Source organism: Candidozyma auris, chromosome 3 (assembly GCF_003013715.1).
Source record: "Candidozyma auris chromosome 3, complete sequence".
Classification (NCBI taxonomy): Eukaryota; Fungi; Ascomycota; class Pichiomycetes; order Serinales; family Metschnikowiaceae; genus Candidozyma; species Candidozyma auris.
In genome coordinates, this window is record NC_072814.1 from 988,095 (window position 1) to 1,006,690 (window position 18,596).

Here is an 18,596-nt window from a genome sequence, read left to right on the forward strand (position 1 = left end):
TCACAATAGCCAAGGTGCGCCTCAGATCTGCTTAAAAAAAAAAAATCTGTACCGTTTTTGAGCTTCATTAAGGCGTATAAAATTTCCTCAAACTATGTCACTCATAACGGCTGACTTTTCAAAGAGTCTTAGAACACTTCGTTGTAGGTGCTCTGCACAGTATAGCCTCATAGTAGATCAGAAACAGCTCCACCATCAATTTGAATCGAGCTCATCAGAGGTAGCTAAACACATACATAAAAACGTTCATTTAAAAACCCCGCTGCAAGGATTCACCCAGAAACATGTCCATTCATTACCTCCTCGTGCTAAATCGGCAGGGCAAGACGAGACTTGCTAAATGGTTCGATAGTACATACACGGAAAAGGAGAAACAAGAACACATCAGTGAGATCCACAGGCTAATCTCGTCACGAGATCTGAAGCACCAGTCCAATTTCGTTGAATACCGCAACAACAAGCTTGTTTACCGCAGATACGCTGGACTCTTCTTTGTCGTGCTGATAGACTACTTGGACAACGAGCTCACGTACTTGGAGTCGGTGCATTTTTTTGTCGAGATCCTCGACACATACTATGATAACGTTTGTGAACTAGATCTTGTGTTCAACTTCCATAGGCTATATGTGGTGCTAGACGAGATCTATCTAGGCGGGGAGTTGCAGGAGATTCTGAAGTCCAGAGTTCTACAAAGGCTTGCATATCTAGATCAATTGGGGGAATGAGATTTGTGTATGCTGGTATTTACAGGCTGTGAATTACTGGAAGTAGGTGATTTTGTTATTTGATGACTGGTCAAGACCTCTGATGTGGATTTCACTCCATAGCTTTCCCGTCACCTCGTCAATCAGAAGGCCATCGACATCCACGATGGCAATGGTGGGATCCGAAGAATCCAATATTTTCAAGAAGCATTCCTTGACTTTCGATTGAAACTCAAGTTGTTCGTATCGCTCCTCTCCGTAGCCCTTACGACTACTGAGCTCTTCCAAGCTGATTGTAAGAAAAAGTGTCAAGTCTGGTTTTGGAAGCCCTCGATCGGGACCATAAAGCCATTCATGACTGTCCATTTCAGCTCCCTTCTTCGCCAACGAGTACGCTATTCCCGAGTATATGTATCTGTCCATAACAATGTTTTTGCCAGCTTGTAGCAGCTCCACAAGCAGATTCGCAAGTTCCCATCTGTTAGCCAGAAATAGAAGATGAGCAGCTTGGTCAGGAAGGTGGAAATCTCGATCGACTAGGTACCTATTGATGATCTGACCGATGGGGGTCAGTCTATCGGGAAATTTGATCAACTGAGCATCTAGTTTTTCTGCTAGTATGGTTGCCTGGGTGGATTTGCCCGATCTATCGAGACCTTCGATAAGGATGAGATTGCCTCTCATGCTAGGGGGTGCAATGTATGGTGAAGTATTCTATAATAGTGGAATATATGGAAAGCAGCATACGCGTTCTATAGACAGGGCATACAATGACACCGTCAGAATGTAAGGCAAAGATCGAACAAGAGGAACGCGTCACGGAACAACAACAATCAGAGGCACGTTACCAAATTACAGTGATAATACTCAATTGGGGATATTATCACGCCCACCTCACCGAGATGATGAAAACAATGAGTTCCAGATCGACGGAGGTGGTCACGAATACAAGAGTTGAGACACTGAGGCGTGGACAACGAACTAGGATCTACTGGTGACATTGACCATAAATGCCCACCTCAAAGAATGTGCCCCGGAACATGACCGGAAGGTTCAGAGCTTCGCTCACCTTTCGGAGATACACCGGGGCCATTTACTCTACCATCGACGCTACGGGCTGCGATAACTGATAGAACACAGCCAGCACAGACTGCCAGCAGCAATCAAGCCAAGCATACAGGCCACACGAGGCGACGCCACTGGGGAGGATGGGGGTAGAGAAGAAGAAAAAAAAGAAAGCTTCGGGAGGTTGAATTTTTTTCGTTTTTCGCATCCGCCCAGAGGCACTGGCCTGGGCAGGCATTTGGTCCCAATTCAGTCGAGAGAATAGAGAAGGAATCGATTGTGTAATTGCATGATATTGCATGAGAATCTGGACTTGTTACGTGGATGTGGCTTTTTTTTTTTGTTTGTTTTTGCCTTTGTGTCATTTTGTGTTTTTTCAGGACCATGTTTCAGATCGATAGTAGCATTGTGTAGAAGCAAAGAGTACCGGTGAGCCTCATGCTCCCAACGGGCTTCAGGCCAAGGTCGCTCTGACCACAAGGTAAGACCACAAAATAAGCGATTGGGAAGCCAGCAGAAGAGAGAAACATGATCAAGACAGTGGAGCCAATTAAACACACAATTCTGGCTTTTCTGGCGCTAACTAACTGCCCTCTACAACCCTGTGAGCTTATTCAGTTTGATCTGCCAGACAGGTTTGCAGCCGAGCAACCTTAAGGTGCCTAGACGAAGCCATCGTCACTGCAAGGAAGAAGAACTAAAAGCATGCAATTGCAAAGAACCCACACGAAACACGGCTGAAACTGACCCACAATCCGTCAAAATATTATAGCCTTGCCTCGAAACCCCGCCCAATATTGGTGAAAGCTGACCCTTTACCGCCAGGCTGACTCATGAAAAGGTCTCCAGGGCCCTGGATCACCAAACAAGGTTAAAAGACAAGGCGCCAAAAAAAGTCAAATTTTCCGTCAAGGCGTCCCAAGAAAAAATATTCGGGCAGAAAGTAGGCATTTAAAACAAAAGGTAAATTCGAGAGGTTAAATTTGTTGATATTTGCCTGCGTTGCTTACCGTTGTTCCCAGGCCGTTTTCCACCTTTTTTTTTCTCCTCCTTCCGCTCAGCCCGTCTGTCCAAACCTTTGCACACCACGGCCCAACTACCGCTGCACTGCCACCCAGTTGCTCTCCAAACGAACCCACAAAAAGCAAAAATGAAACAATTGCAAGAATGGATTAGGGTATTCAGGAAGACATTTAACTACCAGAACTAGAGGAGTCGATTTTTTCTTTTCTGGTTTTCGTTTTTTTACCGTTTCACTGCCTCTCGTCTCCAGCAGTTTAGCATTCCTGAAGCGAGCTTGGCCTGTCTTACACAAAGGCCTAACACGGTTACACGTACTGGCGGCGCACTAGCAGCATAGAGGTCTCTACCCTCACGCACCAAGCATACACTTTTTTTTCCTCCTACTCCAGTGAAACATCCTAGTGCCAGGCTATTGTTTTTATTTTATTTTTGTTACTTTGCTTTTGACCGTGTATAAATCACTCTTTTTTTCCTCCGCCCATCCTCCTTCGCCACTGGCATGTCTCAGCTATTAACAGGTATGTACATCAACCACATGCTTGCAACCATGAAAACCTCACCAAAGTCGCCGGTACTAACCAGCTAGTGGGTCTGAACCCAAACTTGCTATTCTATGCGTGGAGACTCCAGAACACTGAGGCGTGCAATGTCACCGTTGTGGACCCCACAATAGCGCCCAGCAGCCCGATTCACTTCAAGCTGACCGTTTTTGGAGATGTCTCGTTCACACCAAGCCTCACCGCCAACTCCGTCCAGCATTTGCCCCAGCTGGCCACGTTCGACTATGTCATATTGTCTGTGCCCAACTTGCAACAGTTCCTGGACGCTTGTACCCAGATCATGCCGTTACTTCGTAGTGACGCCTTGATCGTGGTGGAGCTGACGGGATACGTCAATTTGGAGCCTTTTGTCGTGTCAAGCTTGCCCAAAAACATAAGAGACGTGTCTGTTTGCCTGATAATGAACGAGAGCGACATAAAACGTGCTCCAGGCTTTGATTCGAATGTTTGTTTCCATCGTGCTTTGAGCCTGGACCTCCGCATCTACTTGGGTGTGTCTTCGGGCGCCACAAGCAACCTAGTTCCTTCTAAAGAGTCTAAGACCTTTGCAAGGTTCTTCAAGATGTGGCAGTTGGCTCAAGAGGATTCAAAAGGCGCCATCAGCTTGCTCAAATCTACGAATCCTCGTGAGTTTATGACCTATCAGTGGAAGCAAGCCTTGCCTCGACTCGTGTTGAACCCATTGTCTGTGATCTTTGAAGAACCTTATCCTCAAGACCTTTCGAGGCAAATATTGGCCAAACCGTTGATCACTGGACTTGTCAACGAGGTATTCAAGATCATCAAAAAAATGGACTGTAAGCTTGTCAAGGGCTTTGAAAACGAGACGAACTTGATAAAGAACTGGCTGGCATACTTCCCGTTGCCTGAGGAGAAGCAGGGCAACTATCCACCATACTATGAGTCGAACACGTTGTTTTACGACTTCTATCACCAACGTGAAATCGAGGTGGACTTGCTTCTATTGCAACCAATCTTACTAGGTGACGACCATGGAGTGAAGACCCCGTACTTGGAAAATTTGTACTCCATCTTGTGCCAACTCCTCAAGATGAATACTGAACAGGGCTCCGCGTTGTTTTTGAGGAAGCTCGACGGGTACGATGCCAAAAGGAATGAGCTTGAGGCCATGACAAAAAATTTGAAACAGCTCAGCATGGAAAAGTACGAATTTGAAAACACATACGAACAACGCCTGAAACAATTGCAAAAAGTGGAATCCCAAATAGAAACGCAGAACCAACTTTTGTCCCAGCTTTCGTCAGAGCATGAGGCGAGGAAAAGAGAGTTCTCCTCAACCCAACAATCCCACGAACTGAGATTGGCTGACATCAATGCACAGTTGCAGGATAAGGAAATCGAGCTCCAACAATTACTTCAGCAACTTGAACAGACGCGCTCTGAGGTTGCAGCACAATCTAAGGCTTCACCTGGCGTTCCCGTCACCGTTCAAACAGAACAACCACGTGAACAAGAATTGAAGAGATCTGAACCTCAACAACATGAGCAGGCTCACCACGGCGATGCTGTTAATAACACCCCTGATTTGTCTGACCTTGCTGATGTGGCCATGTATGGTGCCGCCTTGAATGGAGAAACACCTCCGGCCCAAAAGGAAGCTCAAAGACGTTTGAGCGAACGCGAGTTAGAACTCCAAAGAAGGGAACAAGCTCTTCAAGAAAGGGAACAGCAGCTTGCAGCTCCACCGCAAATTCACGCTCGCTCAATGTCACAACCTTTGGAGGAAGTGCAAAGTTACAACAATAGTAACGGCTCTAGTAATGGCGGGGTCTATAATGGTGCCTACAACGCGCCTAACATGAACGCTCCTAACATGAACGATCAAGCTAGAGAAAGTCAGGAAGGGTTCAATAATGACTACAGCAACGGCGCATTTTACGATGCCCAGAGCTATCAGGGCCCACCTGCTCAGTTTTATGGTAATCCGCAACAAGGGCAGTACATGGGTGCACCTCACGCAAGAAGCTCCCAATCATTTCCTTCGCTTAGCAAACCGCAACAACAAAACGGTCCATATGAGGGCTACGTTGATCAGAGACCACCTCACGGGTTACCACCAAACGGCTTTCCCCAAAGCGCATTACCAGCAACCTTACGTAACCCACAACGTTACCAGCAAAACGCCCCACCTCCGGGACCTAATCAGCCTAAACACAGAATGGGCTCATATCCTAATCTCCAGAGACCTTATCCTGACCAGATGCAAGTACCACCCATGGGCCACCAACAAATGCCACAGGGCTCAATGATAATGGGACAAATGCCACCTCAGCAGATGCCCCACGGGATGAGTATGGGAGGCCCCTCGGGAGTGCAAAGAAAGGCAAACCGTCGTTCAGCATTCCCACAGATGGAAGGTGGCACTCTAAACATTGATTACGGTGGGAGAGGTGGCATGCCTATGCCTGGAGCAGGCAACGCTCCCACCACCAAAGCGAAGCATCGGTCAATGATGCCTGGACAAATGATGCAACCGCAGCAGCTGCCTCCCTTGGGTACACAGAGCCAGCAATTGGGCCAGGCGCCACCGTTGGCGAATCAGCAACTGCAGGGACAGTTAAACCAGGCTGGTAGATCTTCCAACAACTTGCAACCGCAAAACCACCTTCGTCCACCTCAAGGAACCTCCAACTCAGGCTCCATGACCCTGGCCAACTCTACGGATCTGCCCAAGACGTCTACATCGAATGTTGAGCAGAATATAAGAATCGAAGTGCCATTGACAAAAAGCAAAGGTGTGCCGCCTGTGCCTGATGGGGAGAAGAAAAAGAAAAAGAAAAAGGGTATCTTCAAGTAATGACTCCCACGATCGTTTTTCCACATGTACATTAGACTTTACTCTGAAGCCATATATTGTAACAAAGTACGAAATTCAACCATCTTTTCGCAGCCATTCTTGTAAACCAATAATAATACTGCACCAACCAACCAGTCGCAATCACCTTGAGCCCAAACCATTATACACCCCAAAGCTACTAAAAACAATCATGGCCAGATCCTTTTACGGCGACGATGAGTTTGTCGAGACCAAGCCCGGCTATAAGAGTGAAATATCAAAAAGTCTAAAGGAAAAAGAGTCCTTGCATGGCAACATCTCTTTCGTTGAAGGAATGGGCGTCAGAACAACTCCATACTTGGAGAAATTGGTGAACAGGTCAAAGACTTACCTTGAGGACAAATTTTCCATCTACGGAGCTGAGGTTGGGACACAGATTTCTGCAGCACGCAATGAAGTCAAGGCATTTGCAACTAAAGCCAATGACTTGATCAAGGAGCCAGATATGCTCATGGAAGTCACGTTCCCAACGTTGGTGAGTGCTATTATGGTGAATAATCGAGCAGCACCATTGAGAATCCTTTTTCCAATCACGGTATCCGCTGCTGCATTTAGAATTGCCATGCCCAAGACATATGAGGCAAGTAGAGACAAGGTTTTGGAGTGGGAGAAAGAGACGTACCCAGATACATACAAGCAACAGCAAGACCTCGTACAATCGGGAAGAGAGTTGTGGGAGCAGTTCCGTCAAGTACGTGAGCAGTCGAAACTAGATTTGCAACAGCATGTGCACAATGCCAGAGTGTACTTAACAGAGGTGTTGAAGGATGAGGACTAGAGTAGCATGGGGTAGATAGTATTTTATTATCTAAATCTATTTTTAATGAGCTAAGATATCGTATGTGGTATAGACAACCGCGAGTGCTCCAAGGAGAATAAGGAAGTAGTCTAAGTGGGCTAGCCATCTCTTTTTGGTAGCGTCTGGATCAGGCTTTACCGTGAAGCAGTCCTCGCAATCTGTCTGACAGCAGGTCTTGAGATGAAGCATTGGCGGATACATGTAAACCAATGGGATGCAAGCAAAACAACCAACAAAGGAGACAAACTTGTCTAGGTTTTTGCCTCCGTACAATGCAATCGTAGCAGTTGTGAGAACGAACAAACAACGAAGAAGATTTTTCTGCCACTTTACTCTAGCCGAATATCTCCCGGACTTGTGGGGCAGAAAGAATTTCAGTTCGATGAGACGTACTGCGGGAAAGATTTGAATTGGCGTCGATAAAAGGATGGCACATGCATAAAGAACTTGTGTCATGATAACCGTGGGTGATTCCTGGGGAATGTTAAGTAAAATGACGGTGTGGATCTTCTTACCGTAGGTAAGATAACCGATGGAACCAACAAAGACAAAAATTGATGAAATCGTTAAAATCACCGATAACAATACTTTGGGAAAATGACTAGGGTAGATCATGGACTCTTGAATGGGTATGATGAGCCCAATACCTTCAAATGCAAAAATGGCGACTCCAATGAATAAAGACGACTCGGACTTATTAAAGAAAAAATGGATGCCTTCTCCAGGGATCAAGTGATTTTGAAAGTATTGTCGAATGGTGTAGTATAAGATAGTCACCAAGCCAGCAAAGATGAATATGTTGGCCAAGAGGGCCAGAAGAGAAAGCCTTGTGATGTCTCTAATCATGGAGAGCGGTGTCAAGATCACCGCTTGAAACAAGATAAACCAGAAAATGTCAAGGTCCCTCGTCTGGTAAGATGAGATGTTCACCAAGAAAGCACGCAAATTCTCAGCAGTGAATACGATGTAAGCGGCCACAAACCCAATTTGAGAAATAATGATCGAGAATAGGATCAACCGTTGGAGATTGACGCCGTATGTCTTCAAGCCAATTTCAGCGAAACCAGAAACTTTAGTGGCCACTTTGGACTGAACCAAAATATAGTAGCACCAAAAGGAAAGAAGGCCAAAGAGAAACAAGACCACTGCGGAGAACAAAAGCCCACCACTTGAGAATGCTTTGGGTAAAAAGAGGACACCTGTGCCAACAAACGCCTTCAAAAGGAGGAAGTATGCTTTTGTATCAGAGGCAGTACCATTTGGGTTGACGTCAGAAGGAAGAAGTGGGGTGTCTTCTCCGTAAGGTAAATAAGGTTCGTAGTGACAAGCCAAATCCTCCTCGTCCTCTAAATCCTCACCGGCGAAGTGTCCATATATACTTAGAAATTCAACAAAGTTCCTTGTGATTAAACTTGGAGTTCTCTTGTTTTTGGCCAAAATAAAGTGCCTTCGGAAACCTCCAGGCACCCTCAAGTGCGAGGCAGTGGAGCCTCTTCTTGAACCTGGTTCTAACAGCAGATCTGATTTCGATCTCTTCAATCCAGGTCTCGAGTCGTTGCTCAACTTGTATAATGCTCTAGTGATGTCAGCACCCTCAGCAGCGAGACCGTCCTCATGAGAATTGTTTAGGTGTTTTGCAACCGTCTGCAACACTTTTGGGTCCTTTATTCCCAGAGTCAAATCAGGCTCGTCTTCCCCATCCCTTTCCTCAATATTGGGACTGTTTGAACGTCCGCTGTGGCTCGAGTCCTCAATGACATTTTCCGATGAATGCAATGAGCTTGGAGTACCTCCGATTTGATTCAAGAAGGAAGCATTTCTCTTGTACAGGTTCAGAGCAGAATATGAACGAGGAGAGTTGGTTTTGGAATTGAACAGTGAACGCGTGAGTTTTGCTATGGAGTCTCTTCGGCCCGTGATTGCACGAGGCTGGGTCATGAGAGTGGGAAGAGGAAGAAGTGTTGATCTTGTATGGGAAGGGAAGCGCTGATAAGAATTGTTGGTACAGGAGCCGCGATAAGATGTTGGTGCCATTTACTCAAGCGGAACACGGAATTTATAGGGGTGATGAAGTTTTGAACAACCAAATTTTTAGAGTGGGATTTTTTTTTTTTCTCTTTTGCTGGTAAGACTCCAACTGGATTGAATTTTATGTATGTCATCGTGTATGGAGTATATTAACTTCCCTTCTGCTATGCTAGCTTATACTCGCACCGTCTCACGTACGGCTGCAATTTAGAACACTATGCTGGTGGGTGACGGATCCTGCTCAAGATGGAAAATCATTACATGAAATCTGTTACAAGTGCCTTCGAAGGCAGCTTAGAATTAACGTCATTGTACGTTTGACACCCAGGCAGGTTTTTGGTCGGATTTCATGTACTCAATTGGCTCTACGCCGGGAAGGCTGTTTCAAATCTTCACAGATGTCTCTAAATCTCAAATAGCTTTAGTAAACAAGTGTCATTCTACAATTAGAGTCATGTTCTTGAATTGTGTGTCATCTCTCGTGCCCCTTGTCAGGGTGCTCTACGGGTCACTCAAACCTTATATGTGTTATGCCGTAAATCTTCCTGTCACTGAACAATAAACTTGTTTATCTCTAACTCATACAAATCACAACTAACTTTCAGACAATCGATCATCATACTTCGAGTCTTTGTACCCAGACATCACCAATGTCTTTGTGTTATGCTGTTTCACTCACCTATTGCACCGACTAATTGTTGACTTCATGCTTTGTAACAAATGCCTTTTTTCACATCTCTAATAATTGAAGCTTACCTAATAGAAGGTATGAAATCTTTCATTTATGGGTTAGTCTACTTAGACCTCCCACAAGCGTCATTGAAAATGTTGACAACTTTTTTGCAGCAATCGAAAACCAGGACAAAATAGATGCTGCTGAAAAATCGAAGGCGCCAGTCACCGCCAAACCAACACTTGATCAGTCTTTTTTCGTGAGTTTCCTTGCATTTTCAAACGTACACCTGTAGTCAAGTCTACGGACGAATACCAGTTTCAACTACAGGGTCTGAAGCATGGCGGCTTTATCACAGAAACCCCATAATCCACAGAACCCCTAGATTCTAAAGTATATGAGTAGCAACTACCAGATCTTTTGATCAGAGATTACAACTCGCCATGAATTGATTTTAAAAATGATCGCTTGTCCACTATAATGATCAGAGTAGAGCGTGGACGCCAAAAGCAGGCTGAGATCTTGCAGCACAGTATGACAGCAACGGTCCACCAAAGTGCACCCAGAAACCGAGATTCAGCAAATTCTACTCGGATTTTCAGGAAATCAGCTAATACGTGAAAAAAAGCGAAGATACTCTCACGTCTTTTCATTCATTTTATAGATGCCTGGTCTTCCCCAGCACAGCCATTTTGAAGGAGGTCTGCAGGAACCTGGAGTAGGCTTGAGCAAGACACAATGTAGGAAAATACGCTACAAAAAATACTACAAAAAAAAAAAAAGAAAGAGAAAATAAAAGAACGAACTTCTGTATTCCCTTTCCTTTTAAACTGCAAACCTAAAGCATCTTCCAAAATCCCCCCGCCATGAACTTCCTTTATCTTCTAGCTTTGGTTTCGATGGTTACAGCCTTCAACTTAAATGACTTCCTCCATAGACGTGACGAAACAACCTCCAAGTCGTCCACTTTCGTTTACATCACTGTTACCACGGGAGGACGCGTTATCACCACGTCTTCCGCATATCAGCAGTCGTTCAAAACAACTTATACTGATACCACGGCATCTGTGCCCGCTGGTAGTGCTGGGTTGGGCCTGAAAACGGGCAATGTCGGTGCAGTGAAGTCGTACGAGCAGACGACCATAAGCAACGCTGGCCCTGGAGGTTGGGGTTCATATGCTGGCATTGTCGGCTGGGCCGCCATTGCCCTTGGCTACTTGCTCTGAGGGGACCTTGTAATATGGCTTGAATGAGATTGGCTATGAGCATCCAGGCGAACGCTGAGTTAGGATCTGTTTTGTATACTTCTAAGCTAGTGCTCATGCAGGGATTGTGATAAAGACAGCTAAAGAAGTTGCTAAGTCAATTCGAAATCATTTTTGAATTTTGTTTTAAAAACTGTAGCTTGGAGAATGTAGGATGAATGTGAAGTCGCTTAAGAGACTCATAAGAAATCAATATAAGCAACTCAAAACATTTGATTTCGGCTTCGATGTATAGATTTCATAAACTATCTTCCTGTGGCTTCTGGACATAGTCACCTCACGGCTGCGAAATGAATAGCCCATAGAAGCATTTACCACGAGCAAGAGTTGAGGTTTTAGTTCCAATAACTGTGAAGTATTACCATGGAGATATTAAACTCGACTGATTCCGCTGGAAGTTATCATTTCATAAATAGCTCCTAATTTGGGGTCTCTTGAGGGTGTGTTCTCAGTAGCCGAACCCAGAGTTCCACACAAACTACCAATCACGAGGAATTTGTAGAAAATACAAAAATCAAGCAACTTGGCTCCAAAATAGAGTCTAATTTTGATAAAAATCCTCGTTTTATCCAATTAAAGCTATACCGTGACGTGATATACGCCGATAGAGGCGAGTTGCTTGTACATGAGTGTGCTGGCATCTACGCGCACATTTAATCCTTCATCCATCATTTTCTCAACGCAAAAAAAAAAAAGGCGTCTTCAAAAAGCGATTATAGCATCAGTGATTACTTCAGCATGTCGGAGGATTTGACCAAGAAGACCGAAGAATTGTCTCTCGAGAACGAAAAGACTGTCTTGAGCAGCAAGGAGGAATTCACCGCCAAGCATCCCTTAAACTCCAAATGGACCTTGTGGTACACAAAGCCCATGACCAACAGGTCCGAGACTTGGCAGGATTTGTTGAAGCCAGTGATCACTTTCAGTTCCGTCGAGGAATTCTGGGGCATTCACAATTCCATTCCAACCGCCTCGCAGTTGCCCTTGAAGTCCGACTACCACTTGTTCAAAGAAGGTATCAAGCCAGAGTGGGAAGATGAGGCCAACGCCAAAGGTGGCAGATGGCAATACTCTTTCAACAATAGACGCGACGCTCTTCAGGTCATCAACGACTTGTGGTTGCGTGGTCTTTTGGCTGTCATTGGTGAGACCATCGAGGATGACGAGAACGAGGTGAATGGTATTGTCTTGAATGTTAGAAAACAGGCTTTCCGTGTGGGTATCTGGACCAGAGATTGTGATGAGTCGAGATTGGTCACCATCGGCGAGAGATTTAAGAGAGTTTTGAGATTGCCTGACGACCAGAAGGTAGAGTTTATGTCTCACGACACCTTCAACGCCAAGGGCGACCCCCAAATTTCCATTTAAATTTAATTTGGCGCAAGCTGCATGAGGTTTGGAGGCAGGGTAATAAGAAAATGTATAAAGTTTCACGAAGTGGTTGCTTGCAATCTGTTGCAAGCTCGTAGGTAGACGTGACAGGAGAGTGTTATAAGTGCATAACGATTGAGGATGCCTTGCGTACGTAATTTATACATGCCATGAAATGAAGGTGCTGGCTTCTCAATGGGGTCTCCTTGATCTGCTCTAGACGACCGAGATTGAGTAGCCTGGTATCAGTAGCCCACAGGATTGACCTTGTTCTTGATGAACTCATGCACACGTTCCCAGTAGTCTGGCTGCACTACTGTATCATTATGCTGCGAATTGGGGTACTTGAAAAACGTCCTATCGTTGGATTGTGAAAGTTCGTAGAGTTTGTCCATATGACTGGGAGGAACGATCTCGTCTTTTCTGGCGCTGAAGAACAAAACAGGAATATTAGCGGGGATTGAAGGCATCAAGCGCTCCAGCTCCCACTTTTGATGAACAAACACAGTAAAGTACTTGAGAAAGGGGAAGATATGGGGCACAGTTTTCGGAATGGAAAGAAAAGTATTCTCTAAAATAAGACCCTGGACGTTATTGGGCATAAGTGACGAGATGTATATGGAAACCGCCCCACCCAAAGAACGTCCATACAAGATTAATGACGTTTGCAGAAGCTGTTCGTCCTTGGAGATATGCTTCATAACGGTCTGTGCATCTAATCGGAGACCCTCCTCAGAAGGTTTACCTGTGGATTTCCCGTACCCTCTATACGAGTAGATGAACACGTTGTAGCCAAAGTTCTTGTAAAACATCGACACAATGGGCAAGGCATGGCCAATGTTCCCAGCGTTTGGTGAAAGTATGAGGACCGTCTTATTGGTATATTCTGGCAGCGAGTGATCTTGCTTCAAGCAGTAGCAGTGTAACACCTCGCCATCCTCAGTATCGAGGTGAAGGTCTTCATAATCAGGCATGCCAAATTCTTCGGGTCTAGCGCAGTAACCGTGGCCGTCGTTCATGGAAGCAGGGTAAATAAGCAGGTTCTGAAAGGAGTAGAGCCCCATTAGAGCAGCGCCCGAAATAGAGAGGCCAATAAGCGCTAGCATTTTCACCAGATATAAAATTTTGCCGAAGAATTTGACGAGGCCCATTGGAAGGTGGATTTGAATGCCTGAAAAGATTGAGATCAAAAGTGGAGTTATATGTGGTACCAACGAGTGTAGGAGCGCGAACAGATGTTACTACGAGGGGCATTTCTGTAATGGGACAACGAGGAAAGAGTAGTGGAAAAAAAAAAAAAAAAAAAGCCTTTAGATATCGAACTTGATCCATCAAATCTTTGGTTGTGATCTTTGAAAGAGATGATTTTCAAAGGAGACTTCGCAAGATGTAATTAAGCAGGTTAATGGTATCTTGAGATGGCTGCGAAGAATTGAGATATGGGTCAAGCGTAAACAATATGGAAGCTTATCTGAAGTATATAAGCGAGAATGATATGTATGATCTCTTTAATTGTTGCTTGAAGAGATCTAAAAAGAAAAAGAATAAAAGAAAAAAAAAGCAGCCTTGTATAGGTATCCTCCTCGTATGAGTGTAAGTAGCACTTAAGCACATGTGGTAGTTAGTAGTAGACATACGATGATGAATGGTGGTAACACTAACACGAACACTTTCCAAAGAAAAGAATACCAAACCTTCAAACTTCCAGCCCAATGGTTCAACTAAATAATTCCTTTCTCAATCCCGTTCGCCTTAAGTAAATATTTAAGGACCTTCCATCACCTACCCATTGTCGCACGTAAGTGAGCTACTACTCACGCATTCGTGAAGATAGACCACCCTCTCTGACACTCCCCGCAAGACTTCCTCAGTTGAAGCCAATGTCCAATCAGCTGAGCTTGGCGAGATTCGCCTTCAATATCTACGGCTCGTTGAACCAGGCAGAGCTGCCTCGCCAGAAAACACCCGACCTGCTGAGGCTGAAGCTGCTGAAGAAGTTCACCTACTCGTGTGAACGAGAGATTACCTACGTATCGCAGCTTCGACACCCTTTGGGACGCATAAACACCTCGTACTACGACGCGTCGTCGCCAGTACCTTCTCATCATGTTGTCATTGGCGGCAAAAACTACCTCAAGTTGTTGGCTCTCAATGCCGACCAGAACCTGGTGCTAGCAGATATCAACATCGTCGACCCAACGCCGCTGAAGAGATTCCATTCTTCTCCAAGATTGTTCAATGTTAACACATTGAAGTGCAACGGCGACATGGTGGCTTGTGGGTTGACAGATGGCACTGTTAGCATCTTTCAGGTTTCTGCTGCCGGGAAGGCCAGGTTGGCTCACAAATTCAGCGACCACAAGCGTGTGATCAACTCACTTGATTTCGTGGAGCTGGACCAAATCTTGCTATCGGGCTCGCAGGACGGCACCATCAAGCTTTGGGATCTCCGCACGTATAATCAGAAGCCAGTGCTCAAGCTACGATCTTCCCAGCATTCGGACCCGGTGAGGGCTTGTCAGTACTCTCCCTATTCTCGTTCAAGGGGTCGCATGACGGTGCTTTCCGCTCATGACTCAGGTTCGCTTTGCAAATTTGATTTCAGATACCCTGCCAACACTTCTCTGGGAGCTCTTACTGAACGGAAGTGGACATTCCACACTGGCCCAGCATTATCTCTTCATATTCATCCCGAACGCGAATATGTTCTTACTGGTGGTAGAGATCGCAAGATATGTCTTTGGGATTATGAAGACTCAGCTGCTCATCACTCCGTTTCACCAAAAGTCATTATGAACGCATATGGGCCGGTCATGAAGGTGAGATGGTCCGATATACCTGACACGGATCAAGGGGGTTTTCAAGCAAGCAGCGCATCAAGCTCAAGGCACAACTCACTTGATTTCTCCGAGGACAGCTCTGCCTCATCTGCATTGCACAAATACGATTTCGCTTGTTCCTACTTAAATGATGACCCAACAATTACGGTGTTCAACCTAAAGCGAAAGTTCATTCCAAAAGAGGTCGTGACAACATCTACGGGTAAACCAGTACAAAACTTCATCTGGGCACACAACTTCCAAAACGAGAGAAAGCTATGGACCATAACCAAGTCGAATGTCTTTGTGTCATACAATCTCACTAGGTATGAAGACGAAGGCTTGAACATATCTCGACCTTTGGAAGAGCTTACCAGCGTTGCCACTGCTTGGAGCCCCGGATATACCAACATCTCATTCACTAATCAAGACAAAAACGATTTTAATATTGATAGTCTCGATGGAACCCTAAATAATGAAGTTGAATATCTGGATACATCTCCCTATACCGATGATCAGATAATTGAGGAGGCCCTAATTGAGAAGGATCTTGAACATCAGTCCTCATCAGTTTCACTCGATTCAAAATATAGAGGTTCCGTCACATCTATTCCAAATGCATCGAATTTTATTTTCCAAAAATCTCCGAAAGACAGGCCTCTGCTTGTTAGGCTGTCGACATACAATCCATCGAGCCCTATGTTCAAGTCACCATCACCAAATTTTCATTCACATTTCAATCAACACATGGAACCAAGCGAAACATATAGCTCTACGCATACAGCAACAAATTCGATGCATTTGTCGAGACCTTCACTCACTAGGAACCCTTCACAGTCGACTCAAGGCTCAGGTTCTCTGTCCTTATTTCAACCTCCTTCATTGTTGCATTCTGCACTGCAAAATAAAAAAGTAGGGCAGCTTTCAATTTTACCTTCCCCTTACTTTGTCTCCGTTTGTCTTCCCATTCCCCTAAATGATGAGTACGTCTTTGAATATCTTGCTTGTGAGTATTACCACACTGTTCCAGATGGTTCTTCCTTGGCGATGGTTTGTCAACTTAACGCTCAGATAGCGGCCATGGTTCAACGCTACAGAGATTGCCAGGTTTGGCGCATGCTAGGAATCTCTTTGGAGCAAAATGAATCAGATGCATCTCTTGGCGAGAACGCTCTAGATAAGGAAGTCACTGAGTTAAAACCCGACTTCATAGACACTAAATTTCCTGATCTACAAAAATCTCCCGAGGAGGCCTCCATAAACTCAGACTTGGGAAACATATGTGGTTCCTACGATCTGAACTCAACCCAATCAACTCATTTCAAAAGAAGCGAAAGTGGTGCATCTGTTCATAATATGGCTATTCTCAGCTCTTCTAAAGAATCAACCTCTGAATTTGGGGGCATTTCGCCAAGAAATCCTCATCCTTCCAAAGTCAATTCTTCAAATGACGATGAGTCTGATGAAGCAGCCCACAAGGAAGAGCAACTGCTTGAGAAAAAGGGCGAGAAGCAGGAATCTAAAAAGAAGCTCTCAGCAGACGAGACCAAAGCAAGACCAAGCTCACTACCTCGAAGATCAACGTCTTCCGACATTGTCAAAAATTCGACTACTAAGAAGGCCCCTGTTAGGAAAACTAGCTATAGTGCATTCTCGTCTGGCAATTCTCCCCGCCCTACAGGCATGTCTTTTGGGCCATCTCATGATATAGACAATGAGAATCTCCATGTTTTCAGCGCAAATTCATACAGCTCGTCCGGATATCAGGCCTCTGATGGAAGATACAGCAGTAGCGCACATACGATGAACTCAAGAGGTAGGCTCTCATTTTCTTCAGTGAGAGCATCTCCAGTGCATCCTCATCACGGCTTCAAACCTCGTTCTGCTGATGGGTATAAAGGGGCCAACACACTCGTCGCACAGCCATCTTTGGACAAAGTGGAAGAGTCCAGCGTTAAAAGCTCAGGTAAGAAGGAGTCAGGGCTCACAAAAGCCATTCAAGAGAGTGAGCTTGCCCTAAAAGACCAAGTTAGAGAAGAGGAACCAGACAAGCCTTGGAGTTTGGTCAACTTGCTTGAGAAGGCCCTCGTTTTCGCTAGAGATCAGGGCGACTTAGTGTTGTGTTCTACTTTGATTTTGTTATTTTATGGGCATCTCAAATCGTTTGAGCACAAAGTGATGAATAGAATTGCCTGCTTGGAATGTCTTGGTCTCTACGTCGAGTCGCTTAAAAGAAAAGAGCTCTTTACTGAAGCCACAGACGTTGTGAAGAGAGCTCCCATCGGCTTACGAGAGGACCTCAGCTTACACGCGAGTAAAGATGTTGATATGCGATTCTATTGCTGCTGGTGCAAAAAGCTACTCACCAATGAACGAACCAAAAACATGTATATCGGAGATCACCCCGACAGGTTTGGATATTGGTATTGCGACGAATGTTGCCGTAAGCAGCTAAATTGCGTTTTTTGCAATGAGCCCTGCAAGGGGCTCACGGTTGTCGTGAGTCTCAAATGTGGACATTCGGGCCATTTTGGATGTTTGCAGGAGTGGTATCTTGTGGAGCAGAACCAGGAGTGCCCTGCTGGATGTGACGAGACATGAATTATATAAGAACCACGTCACCTATTTCCAAATATACCCTAATGAGACGGTACCTGACAACGTAAATTCCATCTTTCTCTAAAACCAATACTTCATCATCACCCAAACTGATTTCGATTGGCGCCGAAGATAAGACCTTCACGAAAACTGGCCTGTCCAAGTCTGGCTTGGTGACCATATTCTCAAAATCTTGGTTATCATCCAAGAGAGCTAGTTCTTGCGGCATGTTCCTTAGGAAACTATTGTTATATAACTGAGTCAATATCTGGAAGAATTTATGCATATACGATCTTTCCTGAGCAGAGAGCCTCGAATTCGACGCATTCAGTTCCTCTGCTGTCTCATTAATGTAATGAATAGTGAACTGCTCTATCTTGCTGAGTCTTGTTCTGATATAAAGTCGGATAATGTAACTGATTCTCTCTATGTCTGTCTCGATAATCATAAGTCGAAGCTTGTAGTCCGAAGAAACCACACCCGCTTCAGCATTCGAGTCACCATACTCGTGGGAATCTAGGAGAAACTGCTGCTGGCTCTGGATGCGCAGGAGAACTGTGTCCATGAGTTGATGCTTGTATGGAAGAAGCTCTGGGGCCATTCTCTCGTTGATCATCGCCTGTACAAGCTCCTCCTCTAGTGTATGCTCCTCGGTTTTCAGTTGCGGGCGAACTGAAGACTCAAAGTCTTTTAAAATATCGTCGACCTCCATGGGCGAGGTTTTTTTTTTTTTCTCTTTGGTTCTAGAGTCAAGGTATGTAGTGAGCACCGGGTTGAGGTTGATATCAACGCGCCCTACAGGATCTCGAATTTGGAGTAGTAAACACGCTTTTA

The 18,596-nt window shown here is 45.0% G+C and overlaps 10 protein-coding genes across 10 annotated transcripts; 6 read left to right on the top strand and 4 right to left on the bottom strand. All coding sequences in view use genetic code 12, as the record gives it.

Moving 5' to 3' along the window:
- Window positions 1-284: 284 nt before the first annotated feature.
- Window positions 285-725, top strand: CJI96_0003081 (uncharacterized protein; the record flags this gene model as incomplete). The annotated part of the gene is made up of 1 exon (XM_029033415.2): window positions 285-725. One exon carries the CDS (start codon window positions 285-287, stop codon window positions 723-725), a length of 441 nt encoding a protein of 146 aa, XP_028892007.2.
- Window positions 726-758: 33 nt separating this feature from the next.
- Window positions 759-1,388, bottom strand: CJI96_0003082 (bifunctional thymidylate/uridylate kinase; the record flags this gene model as incomplete). Its single annotated transcript, XM_029033414.2, has 1 exon — window positions 759-1,388. The coding sequence occupies one exon, from the start codon at window positions 1,386-1,388 to the stop codon at window positions 759-761; it is 630 nt and encodes a 209-aa protein (XP_028892006.1).
- A 1,903-nt stretch (window positions 1,389-3,291) lies between these two features.
- Window positions 3,292-6,170, top strand: CJI96_0003083 (uncharacterized protein; the record flags this gene model as incomplete). Its single annotated transcript, XM_029033413.2, has 2 exons — window positions 3,292-3,310; window positions 3,379-6,170. 2 exons carry the CDS (start codon window positions 3,292-3,294, stop codon window positions 6,168-6,170), a joined length of 2,811 nt encoding a protein of 936 aa, XP_028892005.2.
- A 190-nt stretch (window positions 6,171-6,360) lies between these two features.
- On the top strand, window positions 6,361-6,987 carry CJI96_0003084 (uncharacterized protein; the record flags this gene model as incomplete). Its single annotated transcript, XM_029033412.1, has 1 exon — window positions 6,361-6,987. One exon carries the CDS (start codon window positions 6,361-6,363, stop codon window positions 6,985-6,987), a length of 627 nt encoding a protein of 208 aa, XP_028892004.1.
- Window positions 6,988-7,029: 42 nt separating this feature from the next.
- On the bottom strand, window positions 7,030-8,946 carry AVT4 (Avt4p; the record flags this gene model as incomplete). Its single annotated transcript, XM_029033411.2, has 1 exon — window positions 7,030-8,946. The coding sequence occupies one exon, from the start codon at window positions 8,944-8,946 to the stop codon at window positions 7,030-7,032; it is 1,917 nt and encodes a 638-aa protein (XP_028892003.2).
- A 1,629-nt stretch (window positions 8,947-10,575) lies between these two features.
- PGA1 (Pga1p) lies at window positions 10,576-10,935 on the top strand (the record flags this gene model as incomplete). Its single annotated transcript, XM_029033410.2, has 1 exon — window positions 10,576-10,935. One exon carries the CDS (start codon window positions 10,576-10,578, stop codon window positions 10,933-10,935), a length of 360 nt encoding a protein of 119 aa, XP_028892002.2.
- Window positions 10,936-11,712: 777 nt separating this feature from the next.
- Window positions 11,713-12,342, top strand: EIF4E (translation initiation factor eIF4E; the record flags this gene model as incomplete). The annotated part of the gene is made up of 1 exon (XM_029033409.2): window positions 11,713-12,342. One exon carries the CDS (start codon window positions 11,713-11,715, stop codon window positions 12,340-12,342), a length of 630 nt encoding a protein of 209 aa, XP_028892001.1.
- A 248-nt stretch (window positions 12,343-12,590) lies between these two features.
- Window positions 12,591-13,496, bottom strand: CJI96_0003088 (uncharacterized protein; the record flags this gene model as incomplete). The annotated part of the gene is made up of 1 exon (XM_029033408.2): window positions 12,591-13,496. One exon carries the CDS (start codon window positions 13,494-13,496, stop codon window positions 12,591-12,593), a length of 906 nt encoding a protein of 301 aa, XP_028892000.2.
- Window positions 13,497-14,225: 729 nt separating this feature from the next.
- Window positions 14,226-17,765, top strand: CJI96_0003089 (uncharacterized protein; the record flags this gene model as incomplete). The annotated part of the gene is made up of 1 exon (XM_029033407.2): window positions 14,226-17,765. The coding sequence occupies one exon, from the start codon at window positions 14,226-14,228 to the stop codon at window positions 17,763-17,765; it is 3,540 nt and encodes a 1,179-aa protein (XP_028891999.2).
- Window position 17,766: 1 nt separating this feature from the next.
- Window positions 17,767-18,474, bottom strand: SLD5 (DNA replication protein SLD5; the record flags this gene model as incomplete). Its single annotated transcript, XM_029033406.2, has 1 exon — window positions 17,767-18,474. One exon carries the CDS (start codon window positions 18,472-18,474, stop codon window positions 17,767-17,769), a length of 708 nt encoding a protein of 235 aa, XP_028891998.2.
- Between the last annotated feature and the right edge of the window lie 122 nt (window positions 18,475-18,596).